Source organism: Sinocyclocheilus grahami, unplaced genomic scaffold (genome assembly GCF_001515645.1).
Source record: "Sinocyclocheilus grahami isolate Dianchi unplaced genomic scaffold, SAMN03320097.WGS_v1.1 scaffold1065.1, whole genome shotgun sequence".
Classification (NCBI taxonomy): domain Eukaryota; kingdom Metazoa; phylum Chordata; class Actinopteri; order Cypriniformes; family Cyprinidae; genus Sinocyclocheilus; species Sinocyclocheilus grahami.
Genome location: NW_015506244.1, coordinates 145,585 through 168,323, shown reverse-complemented (window position 1 = coordinate 168,323; position 22,739 = coordinate 145,585). Strand labels below are relative to the sequence as shown.

General features: G+C 38.6%; 2 protein-coding genes across 2 annotated transcripts in view; one reads left to right on the top strand and one right to left on the bottom strand.

Annotated features, from left to right (window-relative positions):
- LOC107566264 (ankyrin repeat domain-containing protein SOWAHB-like) overlaps positions 1–8,767 on the bottom strand; it is a 92,182-nt gene extending 83,415 nt beyond the window's left edge. The window contains exons 1-3 of the mRNA XM_016251655.1: positions 8,571–8,767; positions 7,845–7,894; positions 3,274–3,636 (exon numbers count right to left, since the gene is read on the bottom strand). Of these exons, the coding sequence (XP_016107141.1) occupies positions 3,274–3,636; positions 7,845–7,894; positions 8,571–8,688 (531 nt within the window). The 5' untranslated portion in view covers positions 8,689–8,767. The remainder of the gene's footprint in view (positions 1–3,273; positions 3,637–7,844; positions 7,895–8,570) is intronic.
- A 760-nt stretch (positions 8,768–9,527) lies between these two features.
- LOC107566263 (iroquois-class homeodomain protein IRX-5-like) lies at positions 9,528–12,507 on the top strand. Its single transcript, XM_016251654.1, has 4 exons — positions 9,528–9,556; positions 9,945–9,993; positions 10,629–11,034; positions 11,841–12,507. The coding sequence occupies exons 1-4, from the start codon at positions 9,528–9,530 to the stop codon at positions 12,359–12,361; spliced, it is 1,005 nt and encodes a 334-aa protein (XP_016107140.1). The 3' UTR covers positions 12,362–12,507.
- The last annotated feature ends 10,232 nt before the right edge of the window (positions 12,508–22,739 follow it).

Genomic DNA, 22,739 nt, shown 5'->3' with positions numbered 1-22,739 from the left:
AGAAGAAAAACATCTGTGATGAACAAAATGTGCAAGGGAAGCCGAGCAGCGCATGATCAGAGATAACATTTACACAAAGAACAAAGACTGAATGTGAGAGCGAGACTCTACTGTACACATATAGCAGAACAAAGAGACTGAGAAAAATACACTCAAGCATGCATGAATACTAATCACAGAAATAAATACAAAATACAAGTCATCTATTAAATACAGTCATTTGTTTAAAGGATTAAATGACATTTTGGTGTGATGATCAAAGTTGGATTGATGTAATTATCAGATCAGAATGATATAAGCATTTTGATTCCATAATGTTTGTGTTGAGAGTAGGAATACTATTCCATTGTTATTACAAATTGAGGTCTCAGTGGTTGATTGATTGATTTGTGTTGAAATAGGCTGAAATTTAAGTTGTTTTCCCTGAATCTCGATCTCGATCATGCGCAGTTGACAGTTGCGGTCAGTGTTGGGGGTGAAGTATTAGAAGTAACGCAAGTTACGTAATCAGATTACTTTTTCATTTAACTAGTTAAGTAACACATTACTTTTAAATTTACAAGAAAATATCTACATTACTTTTTCAAATACGTAACAGCAGTTACTTTGTTTCCCGTGTCTTGACTGACAGCTCTCCTGTCCTCATGTTCAGAGAAATCATCTCAGGTTACTTATGTAACCATGGTTCCCTGAGTAGGGAACGAGACACTGTGTCTTCTAGGGGTCGCTATGGGGAACGCCTCGTCGTGACCCGTGTCTGAAGCATATATTGAAAAAAAAACACCAACTCGTTGGCCGGGGACAGACATGACGTCACTACCGGTGAGACTATAGTATAAATAGGCATCGGGAGAACATGTCATTCACTTCTTCATCTGAAGCTTGCGTCCGCAGCATGGCAAGAAACCTAGAGGACGCAGTGTCTCGTTCCCTACTCAGGGAACCATGGTTACATAAGTAACCTGAGACGTTCCCTTTCATGGGAACTTCAAACTGCGTCCTCTAGGGGTCACTATGGGGAACGGTATGGAGCCCAAGGTACCGGGGTCTAAACCAACTCAGAGAAAGGGAACGAGATCAATAACGTGTAACCCTTACCATACAGGATTTTAGAAAAGTGGGCAAAGCATAACGTGCACACTTACCACTTATGTGGATTTTAGAAAGTGGGCAAAGCAATAACGTGCACACTTACCACTTATGTGGATTTGTAGAAAATGCACAAAGCTTAACGTGCACACTTACCATTGTATTTGGATTTAGAGTTTTCCAAGCATATGTTTACAGATACCCGGGAAGAACTGGGCCAAACGGGAGAGGCAAGCTCAAATACAACCCTCAAAGGGGAGCACTGCCCGAGACAGCATTTACACAGGAAGGTTCTGGTAATGGCACCTATACCTCCCGCTCGATGCCTCAGCAAGAGGGGATATCCTGGTGATCGGGAAGCCCCTCAGGGCGACCCAGATACGGTAGACCAGTCAGGGTAGCATGAAAGCGTAAACCCCAGCCCGGACGTCCAGGAAATTTTTGCAGTGACGCGCCGGGGGCCTGATGATCACGAAGGCTCCCACAGAAGCCTGTGTTATGGCCGCATGATCCAGGAAGTATGAAGGCGAAAACCGGCTTTCCTTACCGTCTGGACATATATCGACGAGTGAAATAAACACAGGGTAGATGTTACACCCCCTGAGGGAAAGAGCGGATACCTAAGTATCACTCTGATCTGGACAAAAGCGCTGACGCCTTGTCTGGATCACATCCCTCAGGTCTTGCCTACCTCCCTTTGACCTATGATACTTCCTACCCCTACCGGCAGGGGAGGAGCGTGAGTCGCGATGCTAGCCTTCTGTGCTCGTCTCTGATCCTCAATCCGAGACGGGCCAGGACCCCTGGGTTGTTCGGGCTCAGACCTGGACCTTCGTGGAATGAAGGTTTTGAAGGCCGCTGAGCGCGCATTCGCCTCCCTGAACTTCTCGACCACCGCCTCAACAGAGGTACCAAAAAGTTCAGAGGGCAAAACCGGGGCATCGAGAAGAAAGCCCCTTTCTTTCTTCTCGATGTCTGCCAGGTTTACCCACAGATGCCTCTCCGTCACTACCATTGCCGCCATGGATCTGCCCATGGCAGAGGCGGCCTGCTTAGTAGCACGGAGAGTGAGATCCGTGGTGCGGCGCAACTTGGTGCAAGCAGGTCATCCTGGTATGCCTGGAGCACCGCCATCGTGTGCAACGAAGCAACAGCCTGACCTGCTGCTGCTTATGCCCTGCCATTCAAGCGAGATGTAGTCTGAAGGGGCACGGATGGCAAGGAGGGAGTTTTGAGAGACGATGTCTCACCCATAGTGAGATAGTTGGCTAGCGTCTCTTCTACAGGGGGCATCCTCTCATAGCCGTTTTCGCGCATCGCCTCGATGTTTGCATAACTGGTATGCTGAAACCGATGGATGCGTGAGGAAAACAGCCTCTCCCATTCTTTCTTGATCTCAGTATGGAGATCAGCAAGGAAAGCAAGGCTCACCTGAGCTGGAGGGTTATGGCCAAGCCTCGCCGTGGAGCGATCCATAACCTCCAAGAGCTCGTCATACGCAGGGCAGGAGGATTGGGAAGGCTCAGCCTCAGCTTCTTCGCCCTCCTCATACATTTCCTGCTCTTCCTGGGCTGAACTTCGAAGTTCCCATGAAAGGGAACAGGAGTGAGTGCAGAGTGCATTTAATCCCATTTTATTAACCAATATCTTTGCTGCTGACCTTCGATAATCCAATTCATCCATACTAAGTAAAAATGACACATTTGTGTTTAATTTTGGTTATTGCTGAATAGTGTTGAACTTTCTTCTCCTGTGTCATATTCTTCATGCTATTTTTTTTAGCTATTTTTATTTCCTTCAGCCTGAGGCGTATTCATTTCAATTTTGGTGTGAAAAGCTTCAAAAAGAAGAACTTTTTATATTAAAAACAAACAAGCAAACCCTGCCCAGATTTTAAAAGCAACTCAAAAGTAACTTAGCACATTACTTTCCATCAAAAGTAACTAAGTAATGTAATTTACTATGTTACGTAAGTTACTTTTTTGGGGGAGTAACGCAATATTGTTATGCATTCCTTTTAAAAGTAACTTTCCGCAACACTGGTTGCGGTCACCACTGACTTTCATTGTATGGAACAAAGCAGCTTGGACATTCTGCTAAACGTTTCTTTTTGTACTTGAAACAAGAAAAGTCATATTGGTTTTGAAAGACATGGCGTGATGAAATGTTCTGGTCTCCACTCACCTCTTCAGGTTGTGTGACCACCACGGCTGGCATCCCTTCCTCTGGCTCATATTCACAGCTTTTCTGTGTCCTGAAAGTCTCATCATCTCGTTTTAGATCCTTCTGATCGGACCTCTTGTCCTCCAGGATCTGTTCAGGTCCTGGTTCTTGGGGTTTCTCAGTGGGATGCAGCCCCTGACCTTGAGTTTGACTGGCCGCGGACTCATCTGTGAAGGCCTGAGCTGGTTTTGGTGTGGTGGTGGTCTTGACGTCTGGCTCTAGTCCTTCTTGAGTGAGATATTTTAACCCCTTGCAAATGTGCTGGCCTGATCCTGAAGTGTGCGATGAAGATGGGATGAACTCATGAGCCAAAAAATCTGACTCCTGAAAACAAAAAACAGAACATATTTATAGTACATTTTCAGATATGTCAATTCATTGAAAATGTTAACCAAAATAATTACATGATATGATAATTAAATGTCAATATGCTTAATTGCCATATCATAAATCACTGGGCAACAGGTTACATCAGTGATTAACAGTCAGATCAGAAAGAGCACTAATTGCCAAAGTTATTGAGAATAAAAAAAATGAAGTTTTAAAAATTAAATTAGTGCAGTGTATTAGCAAACAATATATTGAAAATATATTTTACATTTGTATTTTGCATTTATACAAAAGTAAAATATATTGTTTTTTTATTTAATTTTTTTTTATTTTTCTTGCGGTTTTTATTATTTCAATTGAACACTTTCATGGCATAATATTTTATAAATGCAGCTGTTAGATGTTTATTTATGAATCATAAAACATTAAATATTTTATTTATTATTTTATTTTAAAGTGTCAGGTCCATCTCTTAAAATCTGGCACATTTCATGCATAATGTTCAATATGCTGTTCTATAACTTTCTGAAAGCAATACAATTCAATATTCTTTAGAAAAACTATTAAATATACTACATTATCAAACATAAAGTTAGCTAGTTTTAAACACATTTACAATATGTATTTATAAATGGTGATTTGGTTTTGGCCCACTTCAGTGTATCTAACAAGTAAAATCATACACAGTCCTAATTTTGTCAGAATCGCCTGAATTAATATTCTGTTCATTGTAGAAAATGAATTAATAAAATTACCATAAGCATGATGTGTATCCTGTAATAAAATAAATAATAAATAATAATAATAAAAAAAATAACATTCCATAAAATCTCTACATATATTTAATAAATAAATGTTTATCAATATTTACAAACCAACATTTGTTACCAAACTGTCTTAAGGCTCTCCTGAGTGATAGCTTATTTTAATCTAAATATGCAACCCTGTTACCCATTCTGGCATATTTATTGCTCAAGTCACACCGAACCATCATTAAACAAACATTACCGCACTAACTTCCTCTTATCTTCACCGTAACTGCATCATGTGCCATTTTTTGTGCTTATCTAAAACGGGTTGACAAGCACAAATACCCTTTAGCTGAGGAATAACATTTCACTCAACGCCGGCATGATTACTCTTCATTACGCTGTAATGTGACAGTTTGACAAGTGCAGTGGCTGTTTTAGTCACCTGCTGATGTGCGTACACGGCCCAGTGGAGATGAGACCTCTCTGGAAGTGACCATTAAGCACAGTTCATCTGTCAGACTTCAGTCCATACTCAACCTCCACTACACTTCATTTGGAAAGAGAAATCCCAGTGGGCTTTGTGTCATTTATAGCAGCGCTCATGTTCATTAAGACCTCAGCGGTGGCCATGTATATTTCAGTGCTACACTTTGTGTCGAGGCTTGTAACGATTTTATTTTTTGTAAAAAGTGAACTACATTTTATTTGCATATCCAAACAAAAGCCTCATCCAAACTGTTTTAGCTTTTTCCTATAATGCCAGAAAGCAGAAATCAATCAGAATAGTGGTGAAGCTCCCGTCAATAGGACGTCACATTAAAATATCCCAGCTTTCCACATGTCACAGCTGTTCTTGCCTTCATTTCCACTGGCATGTCATGTCTTTCATTAGACAAGAATGTCTCAGTAAAATGTCCCCCCCATTCAAGTCAGTTTAAACAGTCAGCTCCAATGGGTATTCATTACACACGGATTGGTAACTGGCAAGGAATTGTTTTCCTATACATAATGGTCGGATGTGTAATCCAAGCCGTTTGCAATTAAGTAAGAAACACTGTGTGCATGTGGCCACTTGTACTTCGGCTCTCTCAGGACAATGGCCGATTCGTCTTGGACTGCAGAAATGTTAAAGCATTTGATGTTTCCGAATACTTGAGCAATGAAGTCATTCCACTGTTAAACTTTACAGCAATCTAATTAAGCTGAAGATTCGGTATTGCGACAACAGGCTTTGGTTTGAAGTCTAGCTGAACGAAATGTAGCCTAAACATTACTTTGAGTGGCTTTATTTTGATTATAGAAGAAAAACAGAATGAAAGTTGAAAGATGTGCTTCTGTAAACATAAAAAAATCTCCCAGCATCAAATAAAAACAAAAAACAAAAAAACAACCCAAAAGTAAAACACACAAAAAAAAAACACACACACACAAATCATAAAACAGCAAAACAAAACAAAACACACAAAATAAATCAACAACAAAACAACCCCAAAACAAAACACATCAACAAAAAAACAATCCCAAAACAAAATACAACAAAACCCAATACAAATCAACAACAAAACACACAACAACAAAACAACCCCAAAACACAACTAAACAAAATCCAAAACAATACAAAACAAAACAACAAAACCCCATTCAAATCAACAACAAAACAAAACACACAACAACAAAACAACCCCAAAACAAAACACAAGTAAACAAAACCACAAAATAAAACACAAAAAATAAAAACACAAAAGCAAAACAAACAAACAAAAGAATCTGGTAACTTTTTTGCTCAATGCTCAAAAGAAGACTAGGAATTACTGACATTCATCTGCATAGAAAAGTAGTTCCATTGCAAGATCAATGCAACTTCACATTTTTAAATGGAAGAATTACTAATAATAACAATAATAATAAATAGCTGCACATTTCTGCTTTAAAACTGAATGCCTTGCCCCATAGACTCCCATTGTAAGTGTTTTTACAAACTGGGGTACAAGTAATCGACAGTATGTCACAGACATCCACAGAGCTCGACTTGTACTAAGCCCAGAACATTCCTTTAAGCACAGAACACATTTGAGCTAAAAACAACTTCATTAATGTTCTGCAAAGTGTATTATAACGGCAGGCAACAAACAGGGAAATCAGACCCGTTGTTATACCACTATGACAAGCCTCTGAAGAAATGTGCCTCAATGTTCACCCTGCAGCTGCTGCGACACACTAGCTAATCCACGTCTAGCTTTGGTGTGTCCATTTCCATCTACTGACATGTGATATCCACAACAGAGTCTGAATACTACGAGACTCAAAGCCACAGGATCCACCTGGGGTCAAAACACAGCGTGGGACAAGGCTGCATTGAGCAAGGAGTGGCTAAAGGACACCAAAGAGGAAATGACACAAATTCACAAACAAAAGCTACCTTACAGGATAAACGTAAAACTGCTGAGCAAATAGAAACAAGCGGGCCAGGACTAATCTTTGCTAGTATTAAAGCTCAGTTAAGCTGAGGAATTCCCTGAAGACTGGAGAAAGGAATTCTGTATAAACAAGCAATTGGTAAACACGGATATAAATAACACGATCGAGCGATGTTTGGTTAAAAACGGGCACCAATTACTCCAGTGACTGCAGGGACAGGTTTACTCGCATCACAGCTGTTATCACTTCTTTTTTAGCTTAACTGTAGATATATCATTGTGTTAGGACAAACATTTTCCTGAGCGTAGAAAACACTAAATTTATCCACATTCCTGAGCGGAATGTAAGCGAGCAAACAGTACAAATGCAACTGGATCCGTCTTTATGAGCAAAGCTACTGCATGATGAAGTCATATCACCATAAAACTGACTGTGATGCATCAAATCTGATAGCGTTTTGTGGAAAGAGAACATTATTCATGCACCATTATCGTCAATCAATGTTCATTTAGCCGTCGGAGTTATTGGCTCTTTCTAAATAAAAGTATAATCACCCGAGACAAACGATTACACACTGTAAAAAGTGAAAATGTGCAGCTATTTCCACCTGATCTGCTCTGTTGCTCTTGTTAGTTTAACCCAATGTAGTAAAGGTGATTCAGTCAAATGAAATATTACTTTGGACTTCTAACTAATACAATAAAGCATATTCTTTACATTTCTTGACTGTTTTACTGTGTGAAATATTGTCTGTTTACTTTGAGGAAATTATAAAGTTTTCAAAATCATGATTCTCTGCATTTTAAATATAACACTCAAATGATTTATCAAATGAATTATGAGAGGTTTATCAGCTATTGAAAAGGATTGGGGCTGCTCTTGGACCAAAACAAACTTTAGACATGGGTTGGGGTGTTGGAAAGAGGGGCTTGTTGTGTTATTCAACATGTTAACAGTGTACATTTGGCATCCTTCATTGGATGCAAAACATGTTTATTATCACTTTTTGTGTCTATTGTGCTTAACGACTACCTTTTCCTTGACTGAAAATGCAGGTCCTTCTTGATCCATGAAACCAGCATCTAGATTAAAAACACAAATCAATATACGCATTACAATGCTCAAGGAAACAAATCAGGACTCAACAAATAAAACGGTATAATAAACACATCTTAAGATAATAAAATGTTTAAACGTCCCAAATGAGACATTTGTCATCAGGTGTCTCGACAAAATGTGAAGATCTACATTGGCAATGCTTTTCATGAAGCCTGCAACTAACGCATTCATAATGTCTTACACACACTAATCATTTGTTCTCATGAATAATTTAATCCACAGATATAATGCATTAGAATGCTTCTAGATATAAAAGAGTAGTGCATCAACACACCGTTTCAAACATTATAGCAACTGATATAGCCTAAGTGCAAGCACATTAAATCTGTGGTTATACTGGGCTAAAGGTTTGATTTATAAATCGAGAACACCTGCTTTATATATAGACTTCAGATGCACTTCTCGCATAGAGTCATGCTGCATTAAGCAAGCACTTAAGTCTATTAATAGAGCTCGCAAATGAGATTAGTCACCTCTCTGCATGTTTAAATTGTTCAAGGAATTCAAGCGATACTTTTATGTTTTGTTAAGAGATAAGATATGCCTAGATAAATAGTTTAGGCGAGCATCTTTAACCTAGACGCTCAGGTGCTCGCATAGCCTATAAAGAGTTTCTATATGGGCCCCTGCTCTCTTTACCTGAACCAGGCTGCGCGTCGCGTCGCTCGTGTGTAGCGTGAGTATCATGTGTTCCTCCATCTGCAGTCGCGAGGTCGGAACATCCCGGCTCTGCTCCAGTCTGATTCGCGGAAGTCATGTTAATAGTGCAGGGATTCCTGAGCGCGTCCTGTCAGAGCCGCGGATCTCGGCGCGCGGAGGATGAACTCACCTCCAGCGACGCGACGCAACTAAAACGCAACGCTCCATTCAAAGCGGCACAGGCGCGCTATAGAGTGCACTCTTCTTCGAATAGCCTATATTTAAAAGAAGAGCACAGAACTCCAGAAAATGAACTTTTATAATCAGCGCAGCATGGCGCGCGGATCCCTCCAGTGCGGTTCACATTTGGAGCGCTGAATAGATGTGCGATGCATATTCAGAAGGAATATATGACTTCTAAACGCATTATTGATTGCATTTATATTTTCTCTCAATTCAGTAGCCTAAGCTAAACACAGGCTAGACTGGAATAATCGTAAAAAAATCTAAAATTGCAATAAAGCATCCGTTTGAAACTCCTTGTAACAATCAACTATAAATTATAACAGGCTAAATATAGGCTATTATGGAAAATAAATAATCAGAATTAAAAGCGCTGGGGCGTTCACGCGGGAGAAATTTTCGTGCCCAAAAACAGTCCGACTCAACAAACTGGAACACGACAGATTTGAGGCCGTTTTTAAACAAAAAACCGTGAACAGATCACACAGGACTATTTCAAAAAACCGTTCAAAACTACAAATGCACCAGCACACTGGGTCTCTAGACCGAGTTTTACAAGGTGAATGTTATGGCAAATGCTAAAAACAGCATGTGTCGCAACCGTCAACTGTTAAAGCCTATCGCATTTTCACCTAGATGATTAAAAAAAGGACTGAAGGTGCACTAATGTTTTTAACTTGACACTACATCTGAAAAACCCAGCGCTCGTAAGAGATGTTGAAAAAAGACAGACTCGACACAAGGTGTGCTAAATATGCACTGAACATTTTAATAAAGACGGAACACAAGAACTCGTCGTGTGTGAACGGCTCTTATGTCAAGACCAAATGAAGAGGACAACTTGTGATCACTCCAGTACAGTCCCGAATCCACAGCCCCCTTCACTTCCTACGGGGTGAGTTTCATTCATAATAAAGCCCATGTTTATTAATTCTCGAGCAGTCTGGAGGTGTATTATGATTATTATATCATGACATCACGACTGTCAGCATGCCAGGGCCCACAGTTTGAACTTTGCATTATTATCGCTATCAGTACTTTGCTTTTCTGTAGTCTATTGCGCTACACAATCTAGTGTTTTCTGGACGCCTAAGCGAATAGTTTTAAGAACTATAATTTTGCCAAACATAGGCTATGCCAGTACAGTCCCGAATCCACAGCCCCCTTCACTTCCTACGGGGTGAGTTTCATTCATAATAAAGCCCGTGTTTATTAATTCTCGAGCAGTCTGGAGGTGTATTATGATTATTATATCATGACATCACGACTGTCAGCATGCCAGGGCCCACAGTTGGAACTTTGCATTATTATCGCTATCAGTACTTTGCTTTTCTGTAGTCTATTGCGCTACACAATCTAGTGTTTTCTGGACGCCTAAGCGAATAGTTTTAAGAACTATAATTTTGCCAAACATAGGCTATAAAACATTTGTAAGTATATATATATTTATCAATTACATCTGTGTTAAGCTCTTTGACTAAGCTTAGCGATAACATAAATGATCAAGAAACGTAGTGAAAATAACCCTTTAAAATATAGATAACGAACAGTCTTCTATTCTTCAGAATGTTCTTTTGCATTACTTACATTTGTGTGTGGTGTGATTTCATATAAACTCAGCCTACATCAGATCAATACAAATCGAATCTTTTGACTGCGATTGAAGTTTATTATTATGCTATTATTATAATATACAGTTAATAACGAAATATTCCAGAAGCCGTTCTTAAGAAAAACCAACGGATCCTCATGGAAATCAGATAGTCTGCTCTGCTTTTCCTCCTACATAGTAATCTTTATTAATTCATTGCCCAGGGCTCCCCATATGACCCTTCTCCAGGCATGGCTGGCTCTATGGGCTATCACCCGTACGCCGGTCCCCTGGGCCCGTACCCGTTTGGAGACCCGGCTTACCGGAAGAACGCCACACGAGATGCCACCAGCACCCTGAAGGCCTGGCTCAGCGAACACCGGAAAAACCCGTACCCCACCAAAGGAGAAAAGATCATGCTGGCCATCATCACCAAGATGACCCTCACCCAGGTGTCCACCTGGTTCGCCAACGCCCGCAGAAGACTGAAAAAAGACAACAAAATGACTTGGGCGTCACGGAACCGCAGCGAGGATGAAGATGAGGAGGACAGCATTGATTTAGAGAAAAACGAGGAGGACGATGAGCCGCTCAAAACAGCCGAAACAACACAGACGACCAGAGATTTAGGTGCTCGTTCTTTCCCTTGTTATGGCATGTATGCGCGGGTTGCATTGATATTGTATTTCTTATATTTTATCAACAGTTTTATTTTAAATAAATATATTATGTTTGAACAAATGTTCATTACAAATAACGTATAGCCTATCATATGGCAAAAGGGTGAAATCTTTTGTAGTTTAACCATCGAGTACTTAATGCAATAGCATTATTGCACAATGCACTGCACACAACTTATTTTCAATAATAATAATAGCATAAGGACTCATGAATATTAATAAGCTTCCAAAGGGTTTAGATCCTTCTCATTAAAAAAAGTATTACAAATAAATTTTTAAAACAAACAAATATTTAAAAAACGACCTTGACACCCCGTCATGAGGGTCTATAGAGGTATAATATAATTGACTGTTTTATGCTTTTCATGTCACATGATAACTAAATAACCCCGGTGTGTTGGTTACACCACATTGCCTTTGATTTAGAGGACACACGTTTAATAACAAAACATCAACAATATTTTAAAAGGAAAGGAGGAAAATAATTTGCAGCCTTTTAACTATAGACATTTTTTTTCCAGCTGACAAGTTTTACAAACAAGTTCCCACAAACCTCTAACCTCTCACATTTATTCTAGCGATTGTCGTTTTTGATAGATTTAGAGAAATGAGCGTCATTGTAGTAGCTAGCTTATTTATATAGCCTATATATATTATATAATCTTTTTGCTAATTTACAAATTTTGTAGGTCTATATTCCACACTAATTCCATTAGTGTTTCTAACACTAATAAGCCTATTATCATTTGCTCGCAGTTGTCGATGACTGCACGGAAAGCCGCACGGAAGACCAGGACGCGACGGATAGTGTTATCATCGACGGTGGAGAAGAAGAGGGGCATCGGACAGAGTCTCCGGTGCCCACGACCTCCTCTCCCCGAGACGAGCCCAGCGAAACCGAGAAGCCCCTCCGTGAGAACTGCAAACCCTCATCTGTCATTCATTCCGCAAACCCGACCCCCAAACCCAAACTCTGGTCTCTGGCCGAAATTGCTACGTCGGATAAGAGGAGTGAAGAAGCGTCACAGCCATCACCAGGGACGTTATCGCCCGCCGGGTCACCAGCGCAGTGCCCCTTTCCCCCCAGACACTTATACTACGCGTCTCCTTTCTACGCGGGCTTCACGAACTACGGCGCTTTCGGAAACCTGAACGGTTCGAACCCGGCGCATCTGAGCGGAATTAATCAGGCTGTGTTACACCGAGCGCGAGACAGCAGACTGACTCTGGAGATGTGCAAAGAACTCACCTTCGAGCACAAGAGGGCGAATGTTTAGCGTTTCTATTTATCGAAACGCTGGACGAATAGCAAATGAAAAGCGTTCTTTCTGAACTTTCCACTAAGCATAAAACTGTTTTTTATATTTAAAAAAGAACATTCTTTTATTAACATATCTATCGTTTATTGTGAGATATTTGTGCAAGAGGCCAAAGCACTAATTTAAAACATTTTTTTGTTGTTGTAATTCCTATAAACTGTTAAGATTATTTCAATTGTCCTTGTTTTAACGAATCTTCACTCATATTGGTCATCTGTGCCATGTTTAGCTGTCTATTTTGGATTTTCAAACAAATTTGGCAATGCATATTCTAGAATCAGTGCTTTTGTTTGTGGATAGTAAATTATGCACATGTTAAACTTAAAAAAAAAAATACATAAATCACACCCATTTCATTAAGAAATGTTGAAATAGATATGTGAGAGTCGAGAGTGTTATGTGCTTGAACAGGAACTATATTAGGGATGGCATCAGGTCCAGTATCAAGAAATTCTCTCACTGGTCTGAAGACATCAGTCAAGAAAACTTAGTATCTGCAATGTTATCGCTTCCAAGCTATTCTTTACATGTATTTTGACCCATTATGGATTATTCTATCATCTGTTCTTTGCAGAATGGTGTGCAGTGCCTTCCTGATTTGCTCTCAACAGTGCTACACCTACATGGACTCAAAGAATACACTCAATAACTGTAACACTCGCCTCCTGGGCATGATACGGTGGATAAATTGTAAATTTAAATAGCACAAGTCAACATTTATTGCAGGGGGATTATGGGACAGTACTCTTAAGTGGAGGAGATATTAAATTTATACTCCATAAAGCATCTTCTCATGAAATGTGTGTTGCTTTTTTCCTGTGATGCGGAAACAGTGAGGGGCTAAAAATGTTCAAAGAGCATTTTAAAAGGTATTAAACGTGTAAATTCAAAATTTAGTAAACTCTTTGCAAGAAAGACAGGATTACCACAGATTCCCCATTTCTGCTCGAATAGCGGAGTCCGGCATCAACAAACATCAGAGAAGCGACTCAGGCCCCGTGGCTTACAGGGCTAATACAACGCTTTTGTACACAAAACCATGAAAAGAGGCTGCAAGGACTTGAAAAGCTCTCTAATCCCTCCAGTAAATTCTAAGTTCGGGTATATATTTATACTCGGCGCAATGCTATTTCACAATTCACTGAATTCAAAGCTTTGTAACTGAAGAAGCTCTGGTGAAACTATCCAAACTATCCAATCATCTTGTGACCAATGTCACATTCAACGCAGTCATTTTATCTTTGTATTGCTTTACAAGGGGCTTTTGCTAGAGATGAGTCTCTTTTCTAGACGTGTAAACACAAAATATCACTAGTAATTGCTGTAAAATGGGTTCTGAATGCAGCTGATACATTCGTTCCAAAATATCTTTCCTCTAGTTCTGTTGTTGCCAGCTGTTAGATATGCTTTAATGCATACATGTTTAACCTCTTATAAAGAGAAGACATATGTGACCATGGACCACAAAACCAGTCATAAAGGTCAATTTTTCGAAATTGAGATTTATGCATCATCTGAAAGCTGAATAAATAAGCTTTCCATTGATGTGTGGTTTGTTAGGATCGGACAATATTTGGCTGAGATACAACTATTTGAAAATCTGGAATCTGAGGGTGCACAAAAATCAAAATATTGAGAAAATCATCTTTAAAGTTATTCGAATGAAGTTCTTAGCAATGTATATTACTAATCAAAAATTAAGTTTTGATATATTTATGGTAGGAAATGTACAAAATATTTTCATGGAACATGATCTTTACTTAATATCCTAATGATTTTTGGCATAAAAGAAAAATCTATAATTTTGACCCATACTATGTATTTTTTAGCAAAAATGCAACACCCCAGCAACTTAAGACTGGTTTTGTGCTCCAGGCTCACATATTGCTTTCTGTAATTCAAATGATATTATATAGTTCCTTTTTTTCAAATGGCAAGGTTTCAAAATCTGATACTAGACATTAGGGACAATTAAATCCAATGACTTAAAGCTAGTTTGTAGATAAAAATGACACAATCTTATAACGTTATGACTTAAATAGCGAAAACAAAAAAGATGCATTGATTACATAATAACAATTTTAGCAAAATGTCTTCTGTCACACTGTATGAATTGTGGAGAGTTCATATAGAGTGAGAGAAAATCTGTGAAAAGCTCATCCACTCTTCATTCCACACCCTAATCAATATAGGTGGGCCGTTTTGAAGCATGCATGCTTTTGCTCTTAACTAAAGGCTATGTAAGGCTTTTAAAAGCATTGATTTGGAGCAGATCGATGGGGTCTGAGAGAGTGTTTTCCTGCATAGTGAGAAGGCACTAACAGGCCGCTGATGAGCCAGACAGCACGAGCCAAATTGTGGGTCATTGAGAGCCGGGTTGTTCATATTGCCACTTGTCTACTTCATTCTGGAGTTAAACTACAGAATTTCAAATCAGTTGTTTAGAAACTGTTTTCTTAACTTTGCTTGGCTGACATTTATTAAATGTTTTACATCTGATAATGCATTGGAAATTAGTTTCTTTTTATTTCATCTGAAGCTTTTCTAATCATTGTGTCTCATTAACTCTTATAATGCAAATTAGTGGTTCTCAACTGGTGGGTCGCAGGACTGTTCTGATCTCAAATAGAAGTGAAAAAAAAATGCTAATATGAATGTAAATGCAACTGGCCAACTATGCATAGCTAGGATATGAATGAGTCCCATATTTTCCTGTGCTGTCAATGCTGCACTTTCCAATCAAATGCATCTGTCATTTGGTAAAAGCTAGTCAAATGATGCAGATGGCATTAAAGACAGTTGAGGTGGGGGAACAATCATTAAAATCACTTGCAATTATAACAAACATGGTTTGTGTTGAGAAAATGCATTTTATGTGAATTGTTAAGAACACGAAACCCTCAAAATTCAAAAGACAAATATATTTAGAAAATTGAACGTATGTCATGCAAACAATTCTGCATTTTGTTGGGTCTGTACAGTTTATAGTAATTGTAATACATCTCAATGTTTGATTTTAAGGACTTTTTTCCTTTTGTACATCAACAATTTTGGTATGACACTCTTAAAGATGAAGCTTGCAAAATTAGATTTTTGATACTGAAGAACCATTCTGGGTTCAAAGAACCTTTAAGCAAACAGTTTTTAAAATAACTTTTGTTGTTGTTGAAAAATTTAACTTTTTTTCCCCCTTTTGTGCAAAGAAAAGCTTCCATGGATGTTCAAGGTTCTTCTTGGAACTACAGATTCCTGTAAAGAACCTTTATTTTTAAGAGTGCATCACCTTATCCAATGTAAAATCTGGGTTCCAAAGCAAAACCAGTCGAGAACCACTGATCTTCCGATTTAAAGGTGAATTATTTGTGCAGTTATTATTCATTCTCCTAACAAGCGCGCCATCCAGTCTATTATTGTATTACACACTGACAGTCCTCCAGGCCTTTGGCAAATAGATTTCATTTAGGGTTCAAAATGGCCAAAGACGCTGATGGCTCAATTTACTTAATAATAGATGGGAGGTAGTCTCTAAAATAATATTGACTTAAACACTGGCGCATGCTGAGCAGGCTCAGGCGGGCATTAAGAGAGGAGGCGTTTTAAACAGACAGCTGTGCTACAGCCTCAGGGCTCCTCTTTAATTGAAAGGATCATTAGGAGCCTCGGCGTCCCTTAGCAACTACAGTCCTCGCCGCGCAAATAACTCACACCGCTCGCCACAAACGAAACACAAGCCCGCTGTCGTCGCACGCCACATTCAATAAGAGCGCCTGACGCACGGATAATTGTGTGCTGACGGATGATTGGCTAATTAAGACATGCCACCTCGCATTGTCTTTGGATGCCAAGGCTTGTTTGGTTATTTACATGAAAGACTGAATAATTTAGCACACCTGGAGACAGAAAACAATACGCCTTGTTTATTGAAATGGGAAGGAATACCAATTCTGATGATTTGTGAAGTGAATTGAGGTGAGCATTATAATGCCCTGTGTCCAGCAGGTTAGTAAACTGAAATAAAGTTAGAATGACCTACAATAGAATGAAAATCGTGCAAGGGAGGTCGGGGCTAGTTGTCACACTCACTCCAGTGACTATTTCTCAGGGATGGTTAATGTTGTGAAAGGTCAGATCTGCATTAGTGCATACCTTTAAAAAATGTCACTGAAAATTGTTCATTTAATCAATGTTAAAGCACGTCATCACACTTGTCACAACAGGCCTTTTAGACAAAAATTTAAAAAAAGGATCAAATCATAGTTTTGGCCAACATTAACTGTAATAAATAAGTTTAAAGATGCAAACCATGTGACCCACCCTCATAAAATTGTGACAAACTGCCCCAATCTGAGGTTTATGAAAAATAATCAACCTTTTCTCTTGTATAGTTCAGCCTTTCTGTTGAAAATCTACCTTGCTTTAATGTATCCAAGTGTTTTTATCGTGTTCACTTCTTTACCCAGCAGCTATTATAAAAACACCATGTTGGGATTTTATGATATGATGATGTTTGGAGGACAAAACTGACTAAATGTACTCTAATTTATGCACTTTTGAACTAGGTGTTTACACACTCACTACAGAAAAAGAAGCGTAATTGGAGTTTTGACTCCAAATTTTCCAGTTACTTAGATACATGCCTTTTTGACAACATCCCATTGTGAGACAACTAGCCCCAGTCTATTCTACTCATAATCAGCTCATGTGTTCTTTTCTGTCTGATTGCATTATTTCATGTAGGAGCAGGTATATTCTTTAAACAGACTGAGCTGAAATCACATTAATATAAAGTGCACGAAAAGTGCATCTGAGATCCGATTAGCGCGCATCTTAACACCGCGAGGAACACACGAAGCATTTGCAGTAAACTTTGTAAACCAATGCATTCATCTCATCTGTTAGAGCATTTAGTTAAGCTGAAGGAAAGAGAATGTTATCCGGAAAGCCGGAACAAAGTTTGAAAGGCAACGCTCGAAGGTTTAATATCGCTATATCACAAGCACTCCCGCATTACATCTGTAAAGCAACGCATACAGCAAGAACAATTGACAGAGTGCCTCTGTATTCACAAGGGTTGAGTTATCATATTAAAAATACATTTATTCTAAGTCAATTTTTGAGATTGTTTGGCAGTGCTGGAAACAATAACATCATGGAGGACTCCGTATTCCTGCCAGCACCCTGGGGTAGCACTATATTTCTTTTTGATGTGATTAAAACACAATGATGAATATGGTTTGCTTTGTAGTTGAATAATGGCTCGGAAAGCGAGAGTGCGCTAGTGAATGGATTCCTTCATCTGAAATGGAAAGGCACAAATATATGATTACATTTTTATCTATTCTGAAAGCGCTTTAGGTGATTTGCCGTAAATACTGCGGATAAAAGTTTTACGTTTATTTGAGGTTGCAGGTATTACCAGCAGCGGCTCATCCATTTTAATATCAGCCCAGCTGTTTTTATTATAACAATTTTTCTTTTTTACCTATAGGCACTAGATGGATGAATTCAATTATCCAAACATCTCGATTCAAGTTATAGTCACATAGGAAGGCTACTTAGCAAACAGGCAGGAAACCGCGATGAATTAATAATCAAAAAGCATTTGGTTGCAAAGCTCGTGACAACTTTGCCAGATACCGCATGCATGAAAACACAGGAACTGCAGAAAGGAGCCCTGTCACCTCTACCCTTATGAACCTTGATGGAAAACAAGGATCTGGCAACCTTAAAGACTGGCTTTGCATTGAGGACCATGCGTGAGAGAAAGGTCTCCTAAAGAAACCTGAATATAGATTGATCAAGTTTACATTTTATATGGAAATTTGTGAGTACATTTTTTTATTTTTGTTTTTTTTTATGTGATATGTTAATGTATAGTATTATCTGTTAGGATATATTTTCTATGCCAGTGCCAAAGATGAATTTCTGTTCAGGAAATCTGGACAGACAGTGACGTTAAACTAACTAACTAACTAAACTAAATATGTTTAGATAAAACACATATGCCATGTACAACTGAAAATATGATGTTTGGGAACACTTCTGAGATGTTTTATGCTAATGTTTTGTTAAAAGTCAGTCTTAATGAGAGCTACTTATAAAGTAGATATTACTTCAAAAGAAAAAGATCGAAATATGTGTAGTTTTTACCTGTGCCACAAATGTTGTCCAGGCATTGCTATTTGTATGCAAAGGGGTTTTGAGCCCTGTTGAAAAAACCAGCATATGCTGGTTAGGTATGTTTTGACGCTGGGATGCTGGGTTAAGCTGGTCCTTTTGCTGGTTTATGCTGGTCCTTTGCTGGTTTATGCTGGTCCTTTGCTGGTTTATGCTGGTCCTTTGCTGGTTTATGCTGGTCCTTTGCTGGTTTATGCTGGTCCTTTGCTGGTTTATGCTGGTCCTTTGCTGGTTTATGCTGGTCCTTTGCTGGTTTATGCTGGTCCTTTGCTGGTTTATGCTGGTCCTTTTGCTGGTTTATGCTGGTCCTTTGCCAGCACATGACCAGCATAAACCAGCAAAGGACCAGCTTAAACCAGCATCCCAGCATCAAAACATACCTAACCAGCATATGCTGGTTTTTTCAACAGGGATGGGGTTTTAGCACATTGTTACGTTTATTGCTTACTTGCCCATCTTAAAATAGCTCTCTATGGTATATATTGTCTTCAATAACTTCATCTCACCAGCATTTTGGCAACCAAAAACATTCAGTCGTAAAGGTGTACAAAAAGAAGAATTGGTGGTTTCTGCCAAAATTGTTGACTGAACTAGTTAGCTCTTCTCCGATGACACATTTTGACGTTTACCAGTGTCTATTTCATTCACACCTAAGCTATAGCAAGTAAATATGTCAGCAGCAGTGTTGGGGGTAACGCATGACAAGTAACGCGAGTTACGTAATCAGATTACTTTTTTCAAGTAACTAGTAAAGTAACGCATTACTTTTTAATTTACGAGTTACTTTTTCAAATAAGTAACGCAAGTTACTTTTTTTCTCCAATTTATTGATTGACAGCTCTCCTGTCCCCATGTTGAGAGAAATCAGAAGATGTTACTGTAGTTCTAAAATAAATATGAATATGCATTAATTCATCTCACTCACTCACAAAAAAAAAAACAGATTCAGTATTCCTCAAAAGGAATACAAATTATGCAACTCCGAATATGACGCAAACCTGCAATAATTAAATGTTAAACAACACAAATATCCTTTATGTATTTAATCCCATTCTATTAACCAATGTCTTTGCTTCTGACCTTCGATGATCCAGTTCAACCATACTAATAAGCACAAATTACTCTAGACAAACATTTGTGTGTCTTTTTTTATTGCTGAAGTGTGTTGAAATTTCTTCTTCTGCATTCTACGGTACGGACGTAAATTTACATTCCCTTCAGTCTGAGGCTTATTCATTTCACTTTTGGTGTGAAAAGGCTTTTATATTTGCCAAAAATATAACTTTTTATTTTAAAAACAAACAAGCAAGCCCTGTCCAGATTTAAAAAGTAACGCGAAAGTAACGTAACGCATTACTTTCCATAAAAAGTAACTAAGTAATGTAATTAGTTACTTTTTATGGAGTAACGCAATATTGTAATGCATTACTTTTAAAAGTAACTTTCCCTAACACTGGTCAGCAGTGTGGATGCACTCCACCGTGGACAAAACCGATGCTATAGAGTAGCAATATGGACATTTTGTTCAGCTAAAATATATAGAGGCGGCTCATTGCCAAATAACTTTACTATGGCTGGTTAATCACCTTTGAGCATGAATTTAAGTTCAATTACCCAAATTAGTTACTGAAAATAGATTTTTGATTTTGGGCCAAATGAACACTTTTGTTTTTTGGTGTTTCGTTTAAAAAATAAATCACTTTGGTGCATCACTGTTCATCTCTATTTTGTAACTACTCCACATAGAACTTTAAAACATTATTAAGTAATGTTTTTTCCTGTCTGTTTGTGTGTAGGATAATATTTGCGCCTGTTGGCTGTTGTTGCGGTAGGCGTCTGCGAGTATCTCCTGCTGAGAGAAACTCGAGGACCAACAGCTGTCAGAATCTGTTCTTTGCCAGCCAGCCCTCCCATAATTCCATTTTGGAGTCATTTTTCACCCCAATAATCCATCTCCACTGCCCCTAATCTGTACCAACTGCATCCTAGTGTTCTGATGTGTCACCTCCAGCAATCCACATACTAAACGCGGATTCAGCCTGCAGTGAACATTTTCGGTGTTGGTTGGCGACATCACATCACAAACATACACTATTATCACAAACATACCCCCTATGACGCCCCTCCATCCAACGCTCTCCAGGATCTGGCAGTGACATATGTTATCATACCACTGTTTTTCCAGTAACCCGCTACTCCCTCATACACCAGAGATCTTGCCCTGCAGTCGCCTGAGCCACTGAGAAGATGCCAACATGCACTATAAATCACACATTATATAGATGGAACATCAAATATACACATAAAACATCTTGAAGAGATGACAATTCTTAGTGAAACACAAATAACGATAATACCTTTCTTTGCGTTCCCCAGAAGACACAAAGTCATGCAGGTTTGGAAAGACATAAAGATGAGTAAATGTTACAGGACTTTTTTTTTTTGGCCGAATTATCCATTAATGGTTTTCTAAACCATCATCTTGGGAGAGACTACAAGGAAACAAAGGCTGCTGATAAAAGCAAACCAAATACCTGGTTAACTAGCAAGGACAATGAAATGTGCCAGGAGCAATGTTGGGCTCATTACTCAAACTTTTATTACTCGTTACTAGTTACTCCTTTCAAAAGTAATAGTATTACTTTACTTATTACTTTCTGGCAACAATAACTAGTTACACTACTAGTTACATTACTTTTCCTTCAAGCCCCACAGTTGTAATTGCATAAAATCCACATTGGATCGCAGTCAGAAGTTATTACAAACACTCAATGATGAGGTAACACTTTATTTTAAGTTGTCCCTGTTACACATGTTACATATACTTACTATTATAATAACAATAAATTATGCATAATTACATGCAAGTAAACCTAAGCAAAACTCTAATCCTAACCCTAACCATATAGTAAGTACATGTAGTTAATTAATATTAATCAGTACTTAATTGTATAATTACACTGTAACAAGCACCTTAAAATAAAGTGTAACCAATGATAATAGTGACTTTTAAGTGTTGTATTAACCTCATTAATTGTCATGTGTAGCTTGAAGCTAATTGTAGCTATAATTTCTGTTACCCGTATACGATTATATTTCATGATGCAGTTTATCAAAAGAAACGGCATAAGTTCATAAGAAAATGTATCGCTTTCTAAATAGATTTTTTATTATAGTAACACAATGTATATCGGGATCAGAGGGATGAAGGCAAGCCATGTAATTCCCGGAGTAAAGTAATGCCACAACTTACAAATCGGCATTCAGATCATCTTTTCTTCTCACAAAATCAATGTAATGGCAATATTTCCATCCTCTGAATGTGAGCTTTTCCATATTCCAAGCTTGCCTGCTGCTGTTCATCAGTCGTGACTGAGTTAGTTACACTACCAGTTGCTGCACAAAGTACTGTAATATTATTACCTGTAACTAGTTACTGCATAACACTGGTCAGGAGATGTATTTGAAAGCTGCTACCTGCATTGTTATCTAAGAGCGTGAATAAATGCAGACTTTGGCAGTTTACCATCTTCTTGAGTGGTGACTGATCACAATCTATTATACATTTGGCTTCCAACTGATTCCATCTGCATTGCTATACTGCCACAGGATGGACAGTTCGCAGCTCTTCCCCTTTTATTCTGCTTTTCACATCTGTCTGTTTTAAAAAATTTTAAGTGACAGCAAGAGCGTGTGGGTTTTACCTAGTAACAGCTCCCTCGACTCTTGGTATTTACATCTAAAAAGTGAATCCTTGATGAGATGAGGAATATCAAAGACAACCAAAGAAGTGTGGAGTTTTTAATAATGTACCACCTGTTCTAAGCAGAGGCGTCAGTATGTCATGGGAGTTTTTAAAGCTTATAAATTCAGAATGAGGCGAGGCAGACATCTATCATCATGAATATGCTGCTGCACTGTTCAAACCATCATGGTTTTAGGGCAAGGCAATTTGAAGGGTGCAAATATAACCAGAGAGACATTTCTTGAGTCCGTCTGAAAGGCAGGCCTTTGAGAAATAATGACAGGTCACCGTTTATGTATGCCTCTGCGTCTTTTCAATTTGAGGCCCTCTTTTGAGTATTGTGTGTTGTATCTTCTAACCCTTGGCATTTTGAGCGTCTAGCTGTGCCGTGTTGCTAGTCTGTCAATTGGGGGG